At 29.8% G+C, this 19,723-nt stretch overlaps 1 protein-coding gene and 1 long non-coding RNA gene across 7 annotated transcripts; both read left to right on the top strand.

Annotated features, from left to right (window-relative positions):
* The first annotated feature begins 1,066 nt into the window (after positions 1-1,066).
* LOC146944853 (myb family transcription factor PHL7-like) lies at positions 1,067-11,320 on the top strand. Of its 2 annotated transcripts, none has more exons than XM_085743198.1 (7): positions 1,067-1,145; positions 9,108-9,338; positions 9,523-9,599; positions 9,686-9,728; positions 9,868-9,928; positions 10,241-10,310; positions 10,582-11,320. In XM_085743198.1, exons 2-7 carry the CDS (start codon positions 9,119-9,121, stop codon positions 11,104-11,106), a joined length of 996 nt encoding a protein of 331 aa, XP_085599324.1. In that variant the 5' UTR covers positions 1,067-1,145; positions 9,108-9,118; the 3' UTR covers positions 11,107-11,320. The 2 variants fall into 2 exon arrangements, with proteins under 2 accessions (XP_085599324.1, XP_085599323.1); XM_085743197.1 differs by lacking the exon at positions 1,067-1,145 and adding an exon at positions 6,961-7,058.
* A 2,173-nt stretch (positions 11,321-13,493) lies between these two features.
* LOC146944854 (uncharacterized) lies at positions 13,494-18,743 on the top strand. 5 transcript variants are annotated; one of them, XR_015026142.1, is made up of 6 exons: positions 13,494-13,860; positions 14,040-14,251; positions 14,447-14,515; positions 14,615-14,788; positions 15,355-16,643; positions 18,343-18,743. It is a non-coding gene; the product is annotated as an uncharacterized LOC146944854 (long non-coding RNA). The 5 variants fall into 5 exon arrangements; XR_015026145.1 differs by lacking the exon at positions 14,447-14,515 and having other exon boundaries at positions 13,496-13,860; positions 15,355-15,510; positions 15,998-16,643; XR_015026143.1 differs by lacking the exon at positions 14,447-14,515 and having other exon boundaries at positions 13,506-13,860; positions 15,355-16,117; positions 16,514-16,643.
* Positions 18,744-19,723: the final 980 nt, after the last annotated feature.

Raw genomic sequence — 19,723 nt, forward strand, 5'->3', positions numbered from 1 at the left:
CTTTAGAATGCAGTACACGTCAGTACATATGGTTTGTGGATGAATTTTTGTTTAAGGACTAACTTATAATCTCGATTTATTTTTGCAGCGACTAAAAATTATGTTTTCCTCTTGTACCAAAAAAAAAAAAATGTTTTCCTCTAAGAAACTAGATTAAGTTCCGTTTGTTTTTCTTCTCTTTCTGGAGCAAATAACGAAAGTAATGTGTGGCTTCTAATGAATTTAGAGCTTAATATACATGCAAGGATACCACATCAATTAATGATATGATAATTTCTTTATAGCAATGATATGATCATTTATGTATGTTTTTTGACAATCATCATTTATGTATGTTGGAACAAGTAAAAACCAACAATACACAATGAATAATATATCACATGCTAAAATAATTTTACCCTAACATTGCCTATAAATTAAATCACATAACAAGTAACAAATCAAGTGATTGAGCTCAAGTGGTTAATGAACTTCATTAAAGACGAATCGTTTGAGAGAACCTGATTCAATTTTTGGTTGATCAAATCATCTTATCTCACGATCGAACTCCAGATTATCAGGATCTCTTTCGATATAAATTGGAGGGTTAATGTTAAAAAAATAAAAATACATGCTAACATATAAAACTATAAAACTTTTAACATAGGATTTAATTAAAATAATTTAGAACGATAAAACTACAAAGCTTTAATGGATAAAACTTTAGATATTTAAAGAGTGATTCGATCAATGTAAGAGAATGTTAGGAAAAGTGTATTGTATGTTGAGTGTATTGTGATCATTGTTTAATCCCAAATAGTATATTGGTTAATTAATTTTAAAATTTCATTGGCGAAGGATCGGAATATTACCTAGAAGATTCCATCTTAGCTGGTTACTAAACGACGTTGTTGTCATTTTCACTCCACAACTAACAGATTAGACTAGTTCATCATCACAACTTGAGAGAATGATATTTACCACATTAATATTGACATCATCATCATCATGTAAACATAGACATGCACCAATTAATAACCAAAACAAAAAAAATATAAAAACCAATACAAAACAAAGAATAGAAGGCAACGTATAACTCATTATAATTAAGGACTTTATATTGTTGATACCAAACTTCTCAAATCGTGTTTATGCTTAATTACCAGGTAAGCACTTTCCTTTCCTCTCCAAATAGCTTAATATCTTCTATTCCTTTCCATGATTAGTTGCTACTTTAGTTGATTTTTTTTTAGTTGATTATCACCATATCTTAATTAGCTTCTAGCATTAATATTGTTGGTTATAGGAATATGATTACTTAATTTAGAAGAGAGAATTATCCTAGGTCCAATTTCTTGTTGTCTTGTTTGATAATATTACTTCTGTTCTATCATATGTTTTTCTCCTTTAAAATATTTTCTATCACATTATTCATATTTAAAATTCTCCAGACCTCTTTTTTTTTTTTTTCCTTTCTTCTCAAGCGATTAGATTTCATTATCTTTCATATTAATTTTTTTTCTTGACGAAACTATCTTTCATGTTAATGGAGAGTATTAATCCAATAAGTGATCACAACTCAAATTCAAAAGTAAACATTTGAAAGCTTGATATTCTTCGAAGAAAGGAATTTCTCCTTTAAATAAAAGTACAACGACTTTCTTAAAAAATAAAGATTACACCTTTGGTGACATTTTAAGTTTATTGAATAAATGATGTGTGTGGTTTATATTATAGACCATATACATCATTTATTCAATAATTTAATAAATATATTTTTGCTTATAATAGTAATCAGAGTTTGAGGTTTAGACAATATATTGAAAGTTGATTGTAGCGCGTTGCATTCATGTTCTCGTAATATTAACATTTTAGTGCATTCGGCATCAAATATCTTAAACAAATCAACTAGCGTCAAATTCTTTCAAAAAGAAAAAACTAACGTCGACGAATTTAGTAGGTTCAATTGATAAAAAATTGATTTGCAAAATGGTGATCAATAAGTACCTAAACTTGTTTACATAAAAACAAAATCTAAACTAAACTTTCATCGATATAAATGTCAATGAAGTAAATGATCTTATAAACATTTAGGATTTTTTTTTAAGGAATTTAGGATTAGGTTGTTAGTCTCTACATGATCACATTTTAAGTCTCAATAACATTTATTTTAGCATTTTTATGAAGAAAACAAAAATTTGATGGAAAATTTTACAATAACAAATTGTTGATGAATTTATTTTACTAAGAATAAAAATGCTGAATAAATTTTTTACAAAGACTAAAAAGTTCGACTTTTTTATAGAAACTAAAAATAAAATTTTAGATATTTATAAGAATCATTCAAATAAATTCTTAACATTTTGTCAAATCTCATCTGTAAGTGGTTGACAAGGTCAAACTACTAGCATATAAGGAAGTAGTTTTTTCAACAGACTTATAAAGTATCAAATAACTCATCAGTCTTATATAAAGCATAAACTCCTTTATATACCTTTTCACATATAGAAAAGGGATAGTAAATTTAAGGTTTAAATATGTTTTTGGTCCCTATAAATATGTCAACTTTTCGTTTTAGTCCCTCTAAAATTTTCCTTCAACTTTTAGTCCCTATAAAATTTTCAATCACTACTTTTGGTCCCTATTTTTAACTTAATTTTTGTATTTTTTAATGAAATTGTGCAGAAATGTGTAAAATATTCTAAAAAAATTTCCTAAAAAAAATTAGAATTTTTTAACAAAACACAAATTAAATATGAATTTTTAACCATAAAAAATATAAAAATTCATATTAAATTCATGTTTTGTTAAAAAATTCTAAATTTTTTTTGGATTGATTCTTATAATATTTTGGATTTTTCTGAAAAATTTTATTAAAAAATATGAATTCTACATATGAGTTTACTTTAAAAGAGGGACCAAAAGTGAAGATTGAAAATTTTATAGGGACTAAAAGTTGAAGGAAAATTTTAGAGGGACTAAAACGAAAAGTTGACATATTTATAGGGACCAAAAACATATTTAACCCTAAATTTAATGTCTATTTTATATATAGATTATTTTTAATTTATCTAGGATGTACATGGATTGCATCAATAATTAAAAAATCCGGTTAGTACGCACACAAGGACCTCATTGACCCATTAATGTCAATATTTTTTTATAGGGAAGGTGAGTGGCAAAGGTTTTTGTCATAAATTAAGTCTAATTTTCGAAATTGACACGATGCACCCTCTATATTAGAAATCAAAACATGCTAGAGTTTTAAATTAAGATGTTGTATTTTTTGGTTATTTTAATGTCAATTCAATTTTATCTCATGCAACTTTAGTTTGTTACAAATATTTTACGATGAATTTTACTATTATTTATGATGCTAAAAAATATGACGAATCATCATTTTTTTTTGAAGGAACGAATCATCATTTAGTCATTTAATTACAAAAAAACTGAAAAATAATTTGGCTAACCCACCGCCCAACCCAACGTGAAAATTGATGTGTTAGCTCAAACCGACTCAATATATGTAATGGGTGGTTAGTTTACCTCGTCTAAACCAGAGTACTTTATATGATTTAGGTTTTAGGTTTGGCGCCAAATCTGACCCAAATCGATCTCCTTACACCTCTAAATTTATCCCTTGTATATTATATTAATAAGAACTATAACTTAACTTTTCATGTTCTTAGTAAAAAAAAAGCTTTTCATCTTCCAAAATATGACTAATATTAATAAGGGGTATGTTTTGAAAATAAATAAATACATCTTGTAATTTGTATAAACACTTATATTTAAGGACAACACTTTTTTTATTTTTTAAAAATGTGTTTATAATTAAAGACGGAAGAAATAGTTTATAGTGTATAAGTTCTTATAATCAAAGTATATGTGTGTCCTAGCGACTGGTCTGCTAAAAGTTCAAAACAATTTTCACTGATAGGGATTTTTCAAATGTTACTTCCATAGCATTAGAACTTAGGGTTTCATTTGATTGTCAAAAGATGAGAGAGAGAGAGAGCGATAAGTCATGTGCTTTTGGATTTCTATTTTTTTTTTTACGGAGATATGAATTTAAGGGTTTTTTTTTTGAATTTCTTGGTTTTTCAATCTTGTTAGGTAAAAAGTGATAACAAAGTCAACATTAAAAAACTTAAAGAATTAAAACCAAAAAAAAAAAAATGGCATGTGAAAAATCTTGGGTTTTCAATCCTTTTAGAGTAAAAATAATAATTACCGTCAACATTCAAAAACGTAAAGGAATAAATGGTTAAAATGTATAAAAATAAAGAACAAAAATGTTATCTGAAAATAAAAAATCTTAAACCATATAAAATGTAAAGGAATAAATGGTTCGCAGATGTAATTTTGTCAGTAAATAAAATAAAAAATCTAAACCATATAAAATGATCTCATAATTTCAGTGTCAATAAATAAAATAAACTCTAAATTGTTTTGAAACCAATTGATGTAACATCAATGAAAATTTGTCATGTGAACACAACTATCTATTTCACACTTATGACATATCTTATAGTGTACACATCACTAATTCTTTTTGGTACATTGATTAAAAGCCGTACTAAAGAGAATTTTTCCAAAAAAATTCTCTTTGGTACGACTTTTAATCAATGTAAGTTTGCACATAAAGGAAAAATCTCTTTTACAATTATTTGTTAAAAAATATATGTATTTAATATAAAGTGTAGTATAATTGCAAGACAAATTCACTCCTTTTGACTTCTTGGTCTATGAAAGTTTGTACATGATAGAAAATTCTTGTTTACAAAAACAATCTAAATAGTTAATAGTCACTTTTGTCTCTGAATGTGTAACGAGCAACAACAATTGTCTTTTAATGTATCGAAATTTTAAAATAGTTTTTGATTGTGTATTTCGTTAGTCAAAATAGTTATTAACATAAAAATGCTTCGTTAATACCGTTATATTTCACTCACTATAGTTTTTCATTTTTTGAAGGAATTTCACTCACTATAGTTATTTACTGTTATATGAATTCTTATAAAAATAATTTAATGTTAACATTTTAGTATTAGACAATATTTTGACTAACAGAATCCATAATCATAAATTATTTTAGAATTTTAATATATTAAAAGATTATTGTTGTGATTATTTATTACACGACGAGAACAAAAATGACTAGTAACATCAACCTAAGTCCTCGTGGGCTTAACTCAGTTGATAAGGACAATACATAATATATGCAAGGTTCATGGTTCAAACCCCGACCACCACAAAAAAAGTAACATCAACCTAAAATTTACCGTCAAATTATGATGTTTTCGTTTCCGTAGTAAAAATACCACATAAAATTGGTTTGAAAATTACCACGATAGGAGTTTATTATCTTAAAAGGTGGTGGCAAAAGGAGAAGTCAATTGTGGATTAAAACCAGAAAATTGGTAAACGAATACTTTGAAATTTTTGAATAATTGAGCGGAAGAATTTGGATCCTTTGAATTTCAACACCCAAGAGAATGAGAGATCAATAGATAACAAAAGAAAAATTATATTTATCAAACAAAAAATTTTATTTTTATTTCACCACAAAAAAATATTTTTTTTCTTTATATTGTTTTTTATCAATAAAAAAAGAGAAAAGGAAGACTGCCGCAAAAGTTATCATAAAGGGTAGTACAAACATCACTGCTCATAACAAATCTAATGATTTTTTGTATATTATAATTTGAAAATAAATTTGAAAACAAAGAAAAAATTGTTACCCATCGTAAAAAATATGATCCTAATATTTAATAAGTTAGAGAATGAATAAAAAGGACGACACACATAAATCAAGAAATGGTCCAAACTTTTGTATTCTTTTATCCTAGTGAACTTAACTGAATTATTAAGAACATTCAATAATATATACATGCGTCGGAGTTTGAATCCTAAGGTCCAGAATATCCCACTTATTCACTTTAAAAAGATTAATTTCTAACAACTAGATTACTTGACAAAAAATTGATTTTTCATTTTGTTATTTTAAAAACTGAAAATTAGTTTCTAAAGGCAATAATCAAGCAACAACTATTTTTTTTTACTTAACATCTATTTTATTCTAAATTAATAATTTAAGTCTCTCTTAGAAATTAATATATTCTTATTAAATAATTGCCATATGCATTAAATATATTTGATTGGTCAAACTTACTCTAAAAAATTTATATATAAATATAGTTATTTATTTTGAAAATAGAGATAAACTAATAAAAAATAATGAATTGATTTAAGTGATAAAATAAAGTTGGACCTTAAATACGTGATCCAAACTCGATTCATTGTTCTTAATTATCTAAAAAAATTGGTTAGAAACATATTCTCCGACATATATTAGTCCGTAAACAGCAGTCGAAACTTCATATTTTTAAAATGATAAAAATAAGGAAAATATCAAGTGTACACCAACACACTCATTCTACATTTTAAGACATAAAGAAATGGCGAGAAAGGTGTGATAAATGCTATACAGTGATGATTGGTTACACGAAATGAAGAGAGAAATGAAATATTGAATTAGTGTTGGAAAAATTGGAATATTCAAATATCTTTGCTCCACAAAAAAATAAAGAGTTAAATAAGTTTTATTTAAGGGAGTTAAATGAATTTTTGATCTTTATAAATATTTTAAATTTTGTACAAAAAATATATATTTTTAATTTCATTTTTGATTCTTCTTAAAATTTACAGCAAAGTTTTGATCTTCAAATATTTTTCATCTATAGTTTACTTAAAAATATGACTAAAACGGCGACATAAATCATTTGCAGAATAAAACTTGATGAAATATATTTAGAAAATAAAAAATAAAATTTGTAATATTTTTTTTAAAAATTATTTAATTAAAAAATAATTTGGTTCCTTTTTTCCATTTGATGATATCATTCCAAAAAATAAAAAGAAAAAAAGAAAAATTTGATTTGGAAGGTATCATATTCGTCATATCACTGTATACAGAGAGAGAAAGCGCAGAGACAGAGAGAGAACACTACACAGCTCCGAAATTGAAGGGGACGAAAATTTTGTATACGTAGTTGGATTTCATAGATCTCATCTGGGTATGTATCTATATATCTATCTATGCATGTCTCCTTTTCAATTTTCATTCTCTTCTTCATTTCTATAACCCTTTTTATTCCTTACTTTCTCTCTTTCTTTCAAGCTTGTGATTTTGTATTGTTTTTACATTTTCGGCGACCCTTTTTGCCTATTTGGTTTTAGCTTCAGCTCAATGATGCTACAGTTTCAGTTTTATCTTCAAGTTCGAATTTTTAAGTCTAGACTTCAATTTTTGTGTTGACCCTTCTTGTGTAGTTTTGTGCTCTGTGTTGGAAAATTGAGCATTTTTTTAGAGTTTGTATCAAAGATGTTAACTTTTTAGCTTTTGTTGATGTGGGGGAGGTTTTGCTGGGTTTTTTCTGTTGTGGGTCATGAATCCTAATTGTTGTTAATATTGTATTTTTTCAAAATAAATAAATGTTAATTGGTTGGTTTATAAGTTATTGCAATTTTTTTTTCAGCCATGATGAGTGTTATGGGTTTTTTCTTCCATGTTTTAACCTTTTGAAAGCATTCATTGATTTTTAGGGTTTTACTTGATATTTAGGGTTTTTTCTGTTGTGGGTCATGAATCCTAATTGTTGTTAATGTTGTATTTTTTTTTTTAAATAAATGTTAATTGGTTGGTTTATAATTTATTGCAATTTTTTTCAGACATGATGAGTCATATGGGTTTTTTTTTCTTCCATGTTTGAAGTTTTTGTAAGGATTGATTTTTAGGGTTTTACTTGATATTTATTTGGAGTTGTAAATGAGATGAAAAATGGAATTTTTAATTCTGTTTCCCAATTCACTTATGTTAGCTATAAAGGTGGTAATTTAATTTTACCTATATATGTTATCTTAGTGATTAATCAGGAAAAAATAATCTAATTTAAGTTCTGATTTTCAACTCCGCTTTTTAGGGTTTAGGGGGGATGAAAGGTTACCTATGCTAGGGAAAGGATGTTACATATAGATGAAGGGGGTTACCTATAGATGATAATTTAGTTATAGCAGTGATTTGGTGATATTTGAAGGGGGCCTATTATATAGATTCTTTGCTATTCAAGTCCTAAATCCTTGATGGTGCTAGCTAGTCCATCATCATGTATCTCTAGATATGAAATTGAATTCAACTTTCTGTGGTTCTGCATTAAAATCATGTCATTTATGAATTCTAATTTCAGAAAAAATGCAAAATTCTACAAAAGGAGCTTTGTATATGAATGTTCTTTTTTTAACGGCAAATGTTAGTAATTAGTTGTTAGATTGATTTTTTCTCCTTCGTCCGGGTTTTAAACCAGGACCTTCAACTCCTTTTCCCTTAGCTCAAACCAGCTGAGCTACCCCACCACCCATACCAGAAGTTTACCTAGTTCCAATTTAACTTAGAAGTTAGATTGACTAAACGTTACTTAGTTTAAGTTTCTTAGACATGGAAACAGTGTGCCTATTCCATGAGGCTTGACTTTTTCCTAGAGATACAAACGAAGGATGAAAGATGCTTTAGATAGAGAAGACTTCTATTTACGATTATTAAATTTATGATCTATTGTGGCACGTTTCATCTTATAATTATCTAGATTAGATTTCTGTTATATTTTGTTTCACTGTCATGTACTTTTTTCTTTAGACCCATGCTTTTGCCCGGGTTCACTAATAATAGTTTGCATGAAAGCTATGAACTAGTATGATGCTGTGTGCAGAAAGTCATTGGTTTGTTATTTTATTAATTTCAATCAAATGGAGCATTGGTTTTCTGGTGGTGTTTGTTAAATAGTGTATTGGTTCGAGAGTACCAAATGATCCGTTGTACAATTTTTTTCAATGACAATTTGAAATTTTTTTTGTGGTTTGTATAATGTAAATCCATGATTGAAAGAAAGAGAGTTGAACTGAATCTGATTAAGAATTGGAATTAGAACATGTTGAGGGGTCAATTTTTGTGTGTTTCTGTCTACCTGCATGTTTGAGTCACCCCTCATTTCTTTACCAACCTTTTACGATCTGCAATTAAGTTTGAGATGTTTGTTTTAATTTATATTATGTTTTTTATGTGCTATCAGATAAATGACAAATGTATCATCCAACTAATGTTCCTGATTCGAGTTTAATTGGAAGCAATCCATTAGTTCATGGTCAGCACATAGAGTCTGGTAGGAGCGCTATGGATCCTGGTAGTGGAGGAAACAGTCTTGCCAACAACTCTAATCTCAACTCAAAGCAACGTTTGCGTTGGACACATGAGCTACATGAACGCTTTGTTGATGCTGTGGCTCAACTTGGTGGCCCCGATCGTGAGTATTTTCCCCATTTTTTCGTTAGCTGAAATGTAATGCGTAGAATTGGTTACATCATACATATTTGGATCAGATATCAATACTTTTGTTGGCTAGAAATCCTAATGCTAGATGATGAATTTATCAGGCTTGAACATTCCTTATCTAAAAGTTTTTAAATCTATACTATCCTTTTCCTTAGGTGCCACACCCAAAGGTGTCCTCAGAGTTATGGGTGTGCAAGGCTTAACAATTTACCATGTTAAGAGCCATTTGCAGGTAATGTGCACTCTAGGTCCTCTTAATGTGGTATCCATTATTCTTGTTTTTTTAATGTGTTCATTCTACTTTTTTGTTCCATACAGAAATACCGACTAGCAAAATACTTACCTGACTGCTCATCCGATGGTACGTCAATCTGATTTTCATCGTTTGCCATATTTAGATCTTACTGATTTTTTGTTCTTAGTCCGTTTAAAGTATTAAGCATTCTTTCCACTTTGTTTTCTCCTTTAAATTTGCTGATAACTTTTTAATTGTCTTATAGAGGGGAAAAAGACTGACAAGAAAGAAACGGGGGATATGCTTTCCAATCTAGATGGTTCATCGTGAGTATAGCTTCCCTTTTTGCTTTTGGGTTATCATAATTATACAAGGAACGGAAGCTTGTTAATATTAGATTTTTTTTTCTTCGTGTTATGCATCCTGAACTAAATAGAACCATCTCATTTGGTTTTACATCCTGGAGTCAAATTTGCACTAGTGTTAACTATATAAAAAGTTATGTTTCTTTTAGGCATTCAATGCCTTAAACCCGTTGGTGGAAAAAAATCTATAGCTTTTGCATTAAAGAATCATGATTGTTTCGAAAAGTTTTTCATGGTATAAATAATTGATGTAATAATGTTACATGTCTGCAGGGGGATGCAGATTACTGAAGCTCTAAAGCTTCAAATGGAGGTACAGAAGCGACTACATGAACAATTGGAGGTATATTTCCTTGTTGAACTGATCTGATCTTGCAACTATATTATATTAGCAGATTGTATATTTTTTTAATGCTTTCTCTGCATCTGATCATGTGAGATGAAATGATGATATTGGTTTCTCTTAATTTATTCAGTTGCAGAAATTAGTTTTATTACATGATCATCATTAAAATATTCTTTATTTTGAATCAAGTAAAGGAATAATAGACAGAATGAGGGTATTGTAGTTATGATCTCAAGCTTGTAACTGTTATTTTTTCAATGTGAAACAGGTGCAGAGGCAGCTACAATTAAGGATAGAAGCTCAGGGAAAATATTTGAAAAAGATAATCGAAGAGCAACAGCGACTCAGTGGGGTTCTTTCAGATGCACCCGGCTCTGGTGTATCAGCACCAACTCTAGGAGATATGTCCCAACAGGAGCTTGACAATAAGACTGAACCGGCAACCCCTGACCCAGAAAAAGCTGCTAAAGAGCATGCACCAGCAAAGAGTCTTTCAGCTGAATCTTTTTCATCTCACCACGAGCCGATGACACCAGATTCTGGTTGCCAAGTTGGTTCTCCTGCTGACAGTCCTAACGGCGAGAGATCAACTAAAAAGCAACGAGTAAGCATGGAAGGAGGAGTCTATTCGAATTCAGACATGGTGCTTCCACATCAGATACTGGAGTCAAGCATGCCATCATACCAGCAACCAACTGCTGTTTTCCTTACCCTAGATCACTTTGATCCTTCTTTAAGTATGTCTACAAGAAGTGGTGAGGAATTGGATAAGCTTGGTGGCAGGAATATGTGATTTTGTGTAATCTGCAGGGTATGCACTATCGTAGTTTCTGTTATATGCATTACTCTTAGTTGATGGAGGAACTTGTTCTTCATAGATTTTCAAAGTTTAGTTTTCAGTTGAATACTTGATGACTAAATACACAGCCTTTAATTTAATTACTTTTAGAGAACTGATTTGAATTGGGTTAATAGAAAAGCATATTGTCATATGTTCCCATTTTCAAGTTTGAGTTTTTGGGCCCATCTTTGGGCTACCAATTTAATGGCTCACATGTAACTTTTATGAATTTTGCTTTCTTGACCCCTCAAAGCAGTTCGGTTCGTAGCTTCCTAATGACATTTTGTGTTTATAAGCCCTTCGGGAGATATCTCTTGAATGTTGTTGATAGACTTAGAGAAAATAGGGGTGCCAAAAGTACATTCATAAACTTTTATTGGGTCATCTGCTGAATGAGACCGTGAAACGACTCATAGAATGCATCTTGGATGTCACACAACGTTGAAAATTTCTACCACCAACTCCCTTTTCAAAACCCCCGAAAACTTTTTTTGTCAAGTCTAACATCTTATACTATACTTTAAAAAAATTAGGATTTTTTATAAAACTGGATTGGCCAATCCGGAGATGAAAAGTGATTTTTTTTCTTCTTCCAAAGTTGTTACACCTTCAGATTGGCCAATTTGAAATGTTCAGTCAAATTTCCAGGTTTTTATACCTCCAAATTAGGGGAATGGATTCTGTCAAGTGAAATTTTCTTCATTTTTTTCAACTATTACATCTACATCATTAAACATTGAGAGAAAAAGATATTTTAAACGTTAATGTGCTTTCACACCCATGCAAAGTTACAAAAACTTCATTGCAAATATCAACGGTGACCAACTCACATCAACGAAGAATAGTATGAGAAGCCGATATGACTTTCTCACCAAAACACAGGTTCCCATTATGAGATAATCAAAACATTCAGACTTTTAAATCCATTATGATATTATAGAAGCACAAAAGCCATATTGCAGAAGCAAATTATCTTAATTGATTTATACATGTTATGCGTTATAAACAACACATTTCAACTAGTAGGCGGAAGGAAATTAAAGGTGCACTAATCTCCAACCTGTCAAATTTGTATTTTTTGTTACAGACTGTTTTGTTTCGCAATTCCGAACTTTTACTCACTCAAACTCGATGAAGTAATTTTATAAAGAGAGAAAGTTGGTTGTGTCAAAAAAACAGAGTGAAAGCGTTCTCAATTATAGAGCCTTTCCCATCACAAGATCTTTAATGTGTAAAACTTTGAGGGTTGATTTTTAGCACTTTTTAATTACTAGAGGAAATGCTCAGATAATGCGTGGATGGGATTAAGAGTAGACCAACTTAATATGTTTTCCCTAAAAAATATTAATTGAAAACAACTCAACTAAAAGTCAACAATAGGTGTGATATATCAAGTCTCCGAATGCCAATAACCAACTTAATGAATACACGACCTGTTTATTTCAGGTGTAAATGAAATGAATTTTTAAAAAATAAATGAATATATGCACAAAACAAATTGATAAAAAACAAACTAAATAGAGTTTCATCAAAGTAACAAAAGCTTATAAAATGAAAATTCCATCGTGGAACCAAGTGTCATTCATACTATATGATCCTTAAAATTCTTTGATGACATACCTTTAGTCAAAAGGATTCACAATCATCAACTTTGTGCTATCATGTTCAATGACCTCTTTATTTTCTTAACACGTTCTCTTAAAGCTAAATATTTGATGTCGATGTGATTACTTCGACTTTCATTTTTGTTGTTCTTAGCTATAAAAACCACATCAAAGTTGTCATAGTACATCTTCAATGGCCTCAAAATAGAGTCAACAACGCTAAGCCCAGATATGAAACTCTTCAATCACACACGATGCAGGGTAGCCTCGAAACAAGAAACAAACTCGGTTTCCATAATGGAAGTAGCAATCAAGGTTGATCTGCACTTCTCCAAGATATAACTCCACTAGGTAGCATAAAAACATAACCCAATGTTAATTTTTGGGCATCAATGCAACCACCTAGTCTAAATCAAAGTAGCTAATTACTTTGAAATTATCTCTTCGTTTGTACACGAGCATGAAATTCTTTGTTCCTTGAAGATATCTCATCATTTTCTTCAAAGCTTTCCAGTGGTCAATAATTGGATTACTCGGATATCTTCCTCAAACTCCAACAACACATGCCACATCAGGTCTCACTACAAGAAAATATACATTTCACAACAGGGATTTCACATCAGTGGACAAAATAGCTGAAGGGAAAGCTAGCACGGTGGCATTTTTGAAATTTTATTGAAGTTAGATTTATCCTTCACATCGGTGGACCCAAGTAGCTGAGGGGAAAACTAAATAACCAATAACATTTCCCATCAGTGGATTTTTCAAGTGAGGGGAAAACAAAAGCGGTGGCAATTCCGTAATTTAGACTAAACTTCTCTTAACCAATAGAAAACTCTTGTAGATCTCAGATCCCCTTTCATCTTTCAGATCCCCTTTCTCTAACCTTCACGTTTCAATCGCGTTTAAACCCATCTTCTTCTAATAATCTCACTCATTGAAAAAGCCATCGTTCTCACTCATAAAATTGTCATCGTTCTCAATGTTTCACTCAATCGTGTAGTCATTTTCACTCAATCGATGTCGTTCTCGCCGTTGTTCTCATCGTCTCGCCGTTTCTCGTATGGGTTCTCGCTGTCACTGGAAGCAAAGCTCTTCTCCAGTAAGCTCTTTGTAGTTCAATAGAGTTTATTTCAATCCTCATCCCATTAAAACTATATTTGATGATTTGGTGAAGTATATATTTTTTTCTTCAAAAAATTACAGATCAGTATAATGAAATCTAATGGCGTTCACACTATTCTTTTTTCTTTAATTCTAACACATCTTTTACGGACACAGGAGATGCTTTCCGATTTACTTGGACATGTTCTTCCTGCATGTAAATCTGGCTTGGGGGACCCAGATGATGATGTCCGAGTTGTTGCCGCTGATGCTTTAATACCAGCTGCAGCAGCAATTGTTGCTTTGTAGGGTCAAACACTGCATTCAATTGTGATGCTGTTGTGGGATATATTGCTTGACTTGGATGATTTAAGTCCATCCACTAGCAGGTATTTTACTGGCTAAAATTTTGGGGAATTTACAGCCTTTAATTACGTTTATTAGGCCCTTTTTTATGTTGTAACATCTAAATGACAAACAATATATTTGTCTGCTCATTTTTTCGGGCTCCATGTTGACGAATCATGCTTTCATACCTTATTTTATTTCTTGTACGATGTTGGTTAATGAGAGCCAAATTTTAGTGATAGCTATTGTGGCCCTTTATGAGGCACATCATCACATCTGTCCGTTATTCAGCAATACGAACTCTGGTAATAATAGTATTCCTTGAAACATAGTTATAATATAGTTTCTTTTTCACAAGATGTGGTATACTGTGGAATGGCTTACTCAATTTTTTTCATTTTCAGGAAAGGCTACTTGAAGCTGGATATAAGAGAAGCATGTCCGAGCTCTCCCCTGCTTCTTTTTGGCCCTCTTCTATATTTGGAGATACCCTTAGAATTGTTTTTCAGAATTTACTATTGGAAACGAGTGAGGACATTTTGCAATGTTCTGAGAGAGTTTGGAGTCTCCTTGTTCAGGTATACTGGATTTTAGTGAAACTGATTCTGTATTGAGAGTTGAAAATGATTGTTAAACTTCTGACTTTGTTACAATTCTGTATTTATAGACTAAATATTAGTTCTAACTAACCCTGTCAGTTATCTAACTGATCTTTACACCCAGAATAATGAAAGAGTAATTTCGTTAGTTGTAAATTGTTATATACACTTTACAGGGGTTAGTCTAATGGTTGGAAACTATAAAACACAGCATTTTGTCTATAAAACCATCTTGTTAATGTATTTTGTCTAGACGTTAGGCTGTTAATGTTTTGAGCCTCTGCTTTGGTTGAGTCGATCATTTGTTTGAGTTTCAAAACAATGCAACAAACATGGAAAAGAGGTAGTATTAGTTAGAGGATTAATTATTTTTTGTTAGCTAGTTAGAGGATTATTTAAAATAATAATAAATGAATTTAATAATTTGAAATCAAGTTATGATATTTTCCCTCATAAATTTTGAAAATGTTACCTAGTAATAATCGACACACAGTAGTTAAAATGTTTAAGTACAATGACACACTTGCTATATAATGATGATGCAGTAGCAGCAAGGTGAAAAGACTTGGAGTTCCATTTTGAAGATGAAAAGACCACTTGAATCAACAAAAAGGAGAAAAGTGTGTAAGAGGCAAAAATGTGGAGAACTTAAGCTTTTGCTTCTGCTGCCAACATTGTGGCCTCTTCACTTGACAACTATGGTCTCTTTCTATCTCTTTTCTCACTTTTTCTATATATAAAAGTAAGTTGCAAAGTTGTACCAAAAAAAAAAAAAAAGTAAGTTGCAAAGAAGAAATTGTGTCATATGGGTTTGTTCCATTTCATTTATGTAGCCATTTGTTTATTAGTCAACGTGACCTCCCTTTTGTATTTCCTAAGGGTTAACCCAACATCAAATGTCCTCTAAATTTTGTTAGTAATTTATCAATGGTTCAAAATGAATAGGTTTATTAGTCAAAATGAATAGGTTTTTGTACATACAAAGTTGAATATTTCCACTATTCCATTTCCATATAAGGTTGTATATTCAGAATTTTGGATGGTTTTTTAGTCATTGAAAGTGTGTGTATGTGTGTGGGCTCGCACGCGCACACACAATTAGACTTTGAGTAGGCTATATGCGCACGAGAGAAATCTTGACCAATAACCATATACAGTCAAGATTAAAAGCTTTTATTAGTGACGCAGCGGAAATATTTACTCCTCCTTATCACATGAAAATTACTCTCACTTGACGGTGAAGGATTGGATGTCAAACAAAAGCTTTTCACTGTTGTGCTGGATAGGAAGACTATTAAACTTCAAATTGTAAGTTACTAAGTTAATTTTTAGGCTATTTTGTACAACTTGTTAATTTTAATTTATTTGAACCAGAATGTGAGAAAAGGCTTTGATAGTTGTTAATATCTATTGAATATTTATCTGTTTGTTATTGTTATGTGTTATGTTTCAATCAACTTGGAGGGCGATCGAAATTTGTTGTAATTATTGGCATAATTCCTTAATTTCGCTACTTGTTATGTTTGTCATTCTGTGCTGAATCCTTTCCCTTTTCAGTGAACGTATACCACTCTTTGCTGAATGTTTGTCGTTCTGTGCTGAATCCTTTGACTTTTTAGTGAACTTATACCACTCTTTGCTGAATACTTCTATTAAATTTGACCGAATTTAAGTGACAACTAACAACACAACATTGTATCTAAGTTGCAGGAAACGATCAAACAAAGGAAACAAGGAATTCAATTGCATGCTAGATGAACGTCCAGAGAAGATAGATGAGATCATATACCCTGAAATATCATCATTTCTGATGCTTATAAAGGATAATGACAGGGTGAGTTTTTAATCAACTTTCTGAATGTTGATAAAGTAATGTAACAATTTTCTTTGGATGTGGCTTTTCTGAAGTAAGAGTCACTTTATAGGAAAAGTAGTAGTTAAAGATACTGATTAAAATATGCATGCAAATACTTAGTTGCATTGACCCCTATCTTAATATACGTATGCCATAGTAGTATCTTGATGCATAATCTAATCAAACTCATTATAGTAGACTACTCCTATCCAATTTATATTATTTTATAATCACTAAATATACACTATATTATAATGTTCTGATGGATATAGTGGCCACAAATTATGACATGTTATTGGATTCTATTAACTATAATTTGAATAAAGATTCTATTAACTGTGCAAAAAATGTCAGTTTTTTATTAAGATACTTTACTAGAAATAATAGGCATGAACCTTAAAAATTCCTAATAGTTATTATAGTGAATTTGTGTGAATAATATTAATTCACACTTTCTGTACAGTCCACGCCATAACCTTAGCATTAATCTATACATCCATTTAATCTAGAACTAGAATCCTTATAATCTCATACAATTTGCCATCAAGTTTGATTCAGGCATGTACATCACAAGATATTTTAAAATCCTCTACATCAGGTTGATCTTCTTAGGCATTTTGTGAGAATACAATCAAACAAAGAATTCAAATTAGTATTTTTAATTTTATAGGAGTTACTTTATGTTGCTGGTATATCAAGTATCAACATGCATATCACTCACCTTTTATCTTATTATTATTATTATTATTATTATTATTATTATTATTATTATTATTATTATTATTATTATTATTATTATTATTATTATTATTATTATTATTATTATTATTATTATTATTATTATTATTATTATTATTATTATTATTATTATTATTATTATTATTATTATTATTATTATTATTATTATTATTATTATTATTATTATTATTATTATTATTATTATTATTATTATTATTATTATTATTATTATTATTATTATTATTATTATTATTATTATTATTATTATTATTATTATTATTATTATTATTATTATTATTATTATTATTATTATTATTATTATTATTATTATTATTATTATTATTATTATTATTATTATTATTATTATTATTATTATTATTATTATTATTATTATTATTATTATTATTATTATTATTATTATTATTATTATTATTATTATTATTATTATTATTATTATTATTATTATTATTATTATTATTATTATTATTATTATTATTATTATTATTATTATTATTATTATTATTATTATTATTATTATTATTATTATTATTATTATTATTATTATTATTATTATTATTATTATTATTATTATTATTATTATTATTATTATTATTGGTACGTGCTGGATTTGGTTATTTTTTATTTTACAATTGTTAGATTGTTTTTTTAATAATTGTTAAATTGTTAAATAAATTAGTAATTGTTAAATTATTCGGCTCATTTGGTTCATGAACAAATTTCAACGAATCAATTGTCTAGTCGAGTCTCGAACTTTGTTCGAGTTGGTTCGGTTCATTGCCAGCCCTATGTGGCAGCAAGCGCATGTGGCCTAGTGGGTCAAGAACCTACAAGGATTAGTGCTCTGAATTAATTTTCTATATGATAATTCTTTTGGCTAATGTTCATCATTTGCCTGATAAACCAACCATACTCTTTACAGGTTGCGGAAGGACTTCGTGGTATCGGAATAGCCAAGCTGTGGATATAATGAATCCTCTTCAATGGTGTGGGAAGTTGTTGAAGCCTTAGGCTGAAGAAGCATTTGTAGATATGTTGTTTCTGGGTTTTCCGCCAGGTTATGAATTATAATAGCACAAGAATATGAACTTTGTTATTATTGAAAACACACAATAATAGATTGTGTTGGCCTTTATTAAGTTTTCGTGTGCTGTCCTATTATGTCTTTCTATCTTCTTATTTAAGCACCATTAGAAACTTGGTTGTATGGTATAATTTGGTAAGTTTACATATTATAGATAGAGTTGTATTTTTTTTTTCATTTTTATTGTATGTTTGAATTATAACTTACAAAGCATAAAAATATTTATCTGCTTTGGGTTCTAATTTGTTGCAGATTTGGTACTGTAGTAAGCTTCTGCACAATAATAATATATTATCACTTATTTTCACATCGCTGGGAATGTCAACTGATGTGAAATATGAATTTGAATAAATATGGGACTTAAATTCACATCGGTGAATCTTCTGCCTGATGTGAAATAAACTCATTTGACATCAGTCACAATAGTAGGACCGATGTGAAACCGTACGCTTTAGTTAAAGTTATCGAATATCACATCAGTGATTGGCTGCCCGATGTGGAAAAGAACTTTTCACAACGGGTTCCAACCCGATGTGAAATGTTGTTGACTACAACATCACCTTTAGTTACATCGGGTGGGACCCGATGTGAAATGTCGTTTTCCACTGATGTGAAATGTCATTTCTGTAGTAGTGTCTGGTGCAAACCCGAGCATACATAAGACTTCCTACAACTGAAGCATGAGAGTTCCTCTTCATCTGAGCTGGATGGACATCAATTATGCCATTAGGAAGGATGTAACAACGGGTATTACTAAAACCAACACTCCAGATGCAGTTGATCTTTATGAAAAGTGAGAGATCTAACCATCTCTTTTTAACGTTTATAAAGACAAAAATATATGTTGGTCTACATGGTTCCATCAAGTATCATATTATTAAGTTTTCAACCACAAGACTCTTCAATTGTGCTACTATTTCTCTCATTCGCATGAATAACCCTTAATTAGCGTGCTAGCAAGTGCATTATCAAATTTTTAAATTGTTCATCAATAACCTTAATTAGGTCCTTGACATATTTACATGATGCTCGATTGAACCACGAATACCAACACATAATTTTGTCTTTATAAACATTACAAAGAGATCTCTCCCACTTTTCATAAAAAGATCAAATGCAACTAGAGTGCTGGTTTCAATATTATTATTACCTACTGGTTCATCTTTCCTATTCAATGACATAGTCAATGTCCATCTAGCCCAAATGAAAGACTCTCTCA

Source organism: Medicago sativa, chromosome 2 (assembly GCF_051527215.1).
Source record: "Medicago sativa cultivar Bolivia chromosome 2, Bolivia_mono, whole genome shotgun sequence".
In the NCBI taxonomy this organism is placed as follows: domain Eukaryota; kingdom Viridiplantae; phylum Streptophyta; class Magnoliopsida; order Fabales; family Fabaceae; genus Medicago; species Medicago sativa.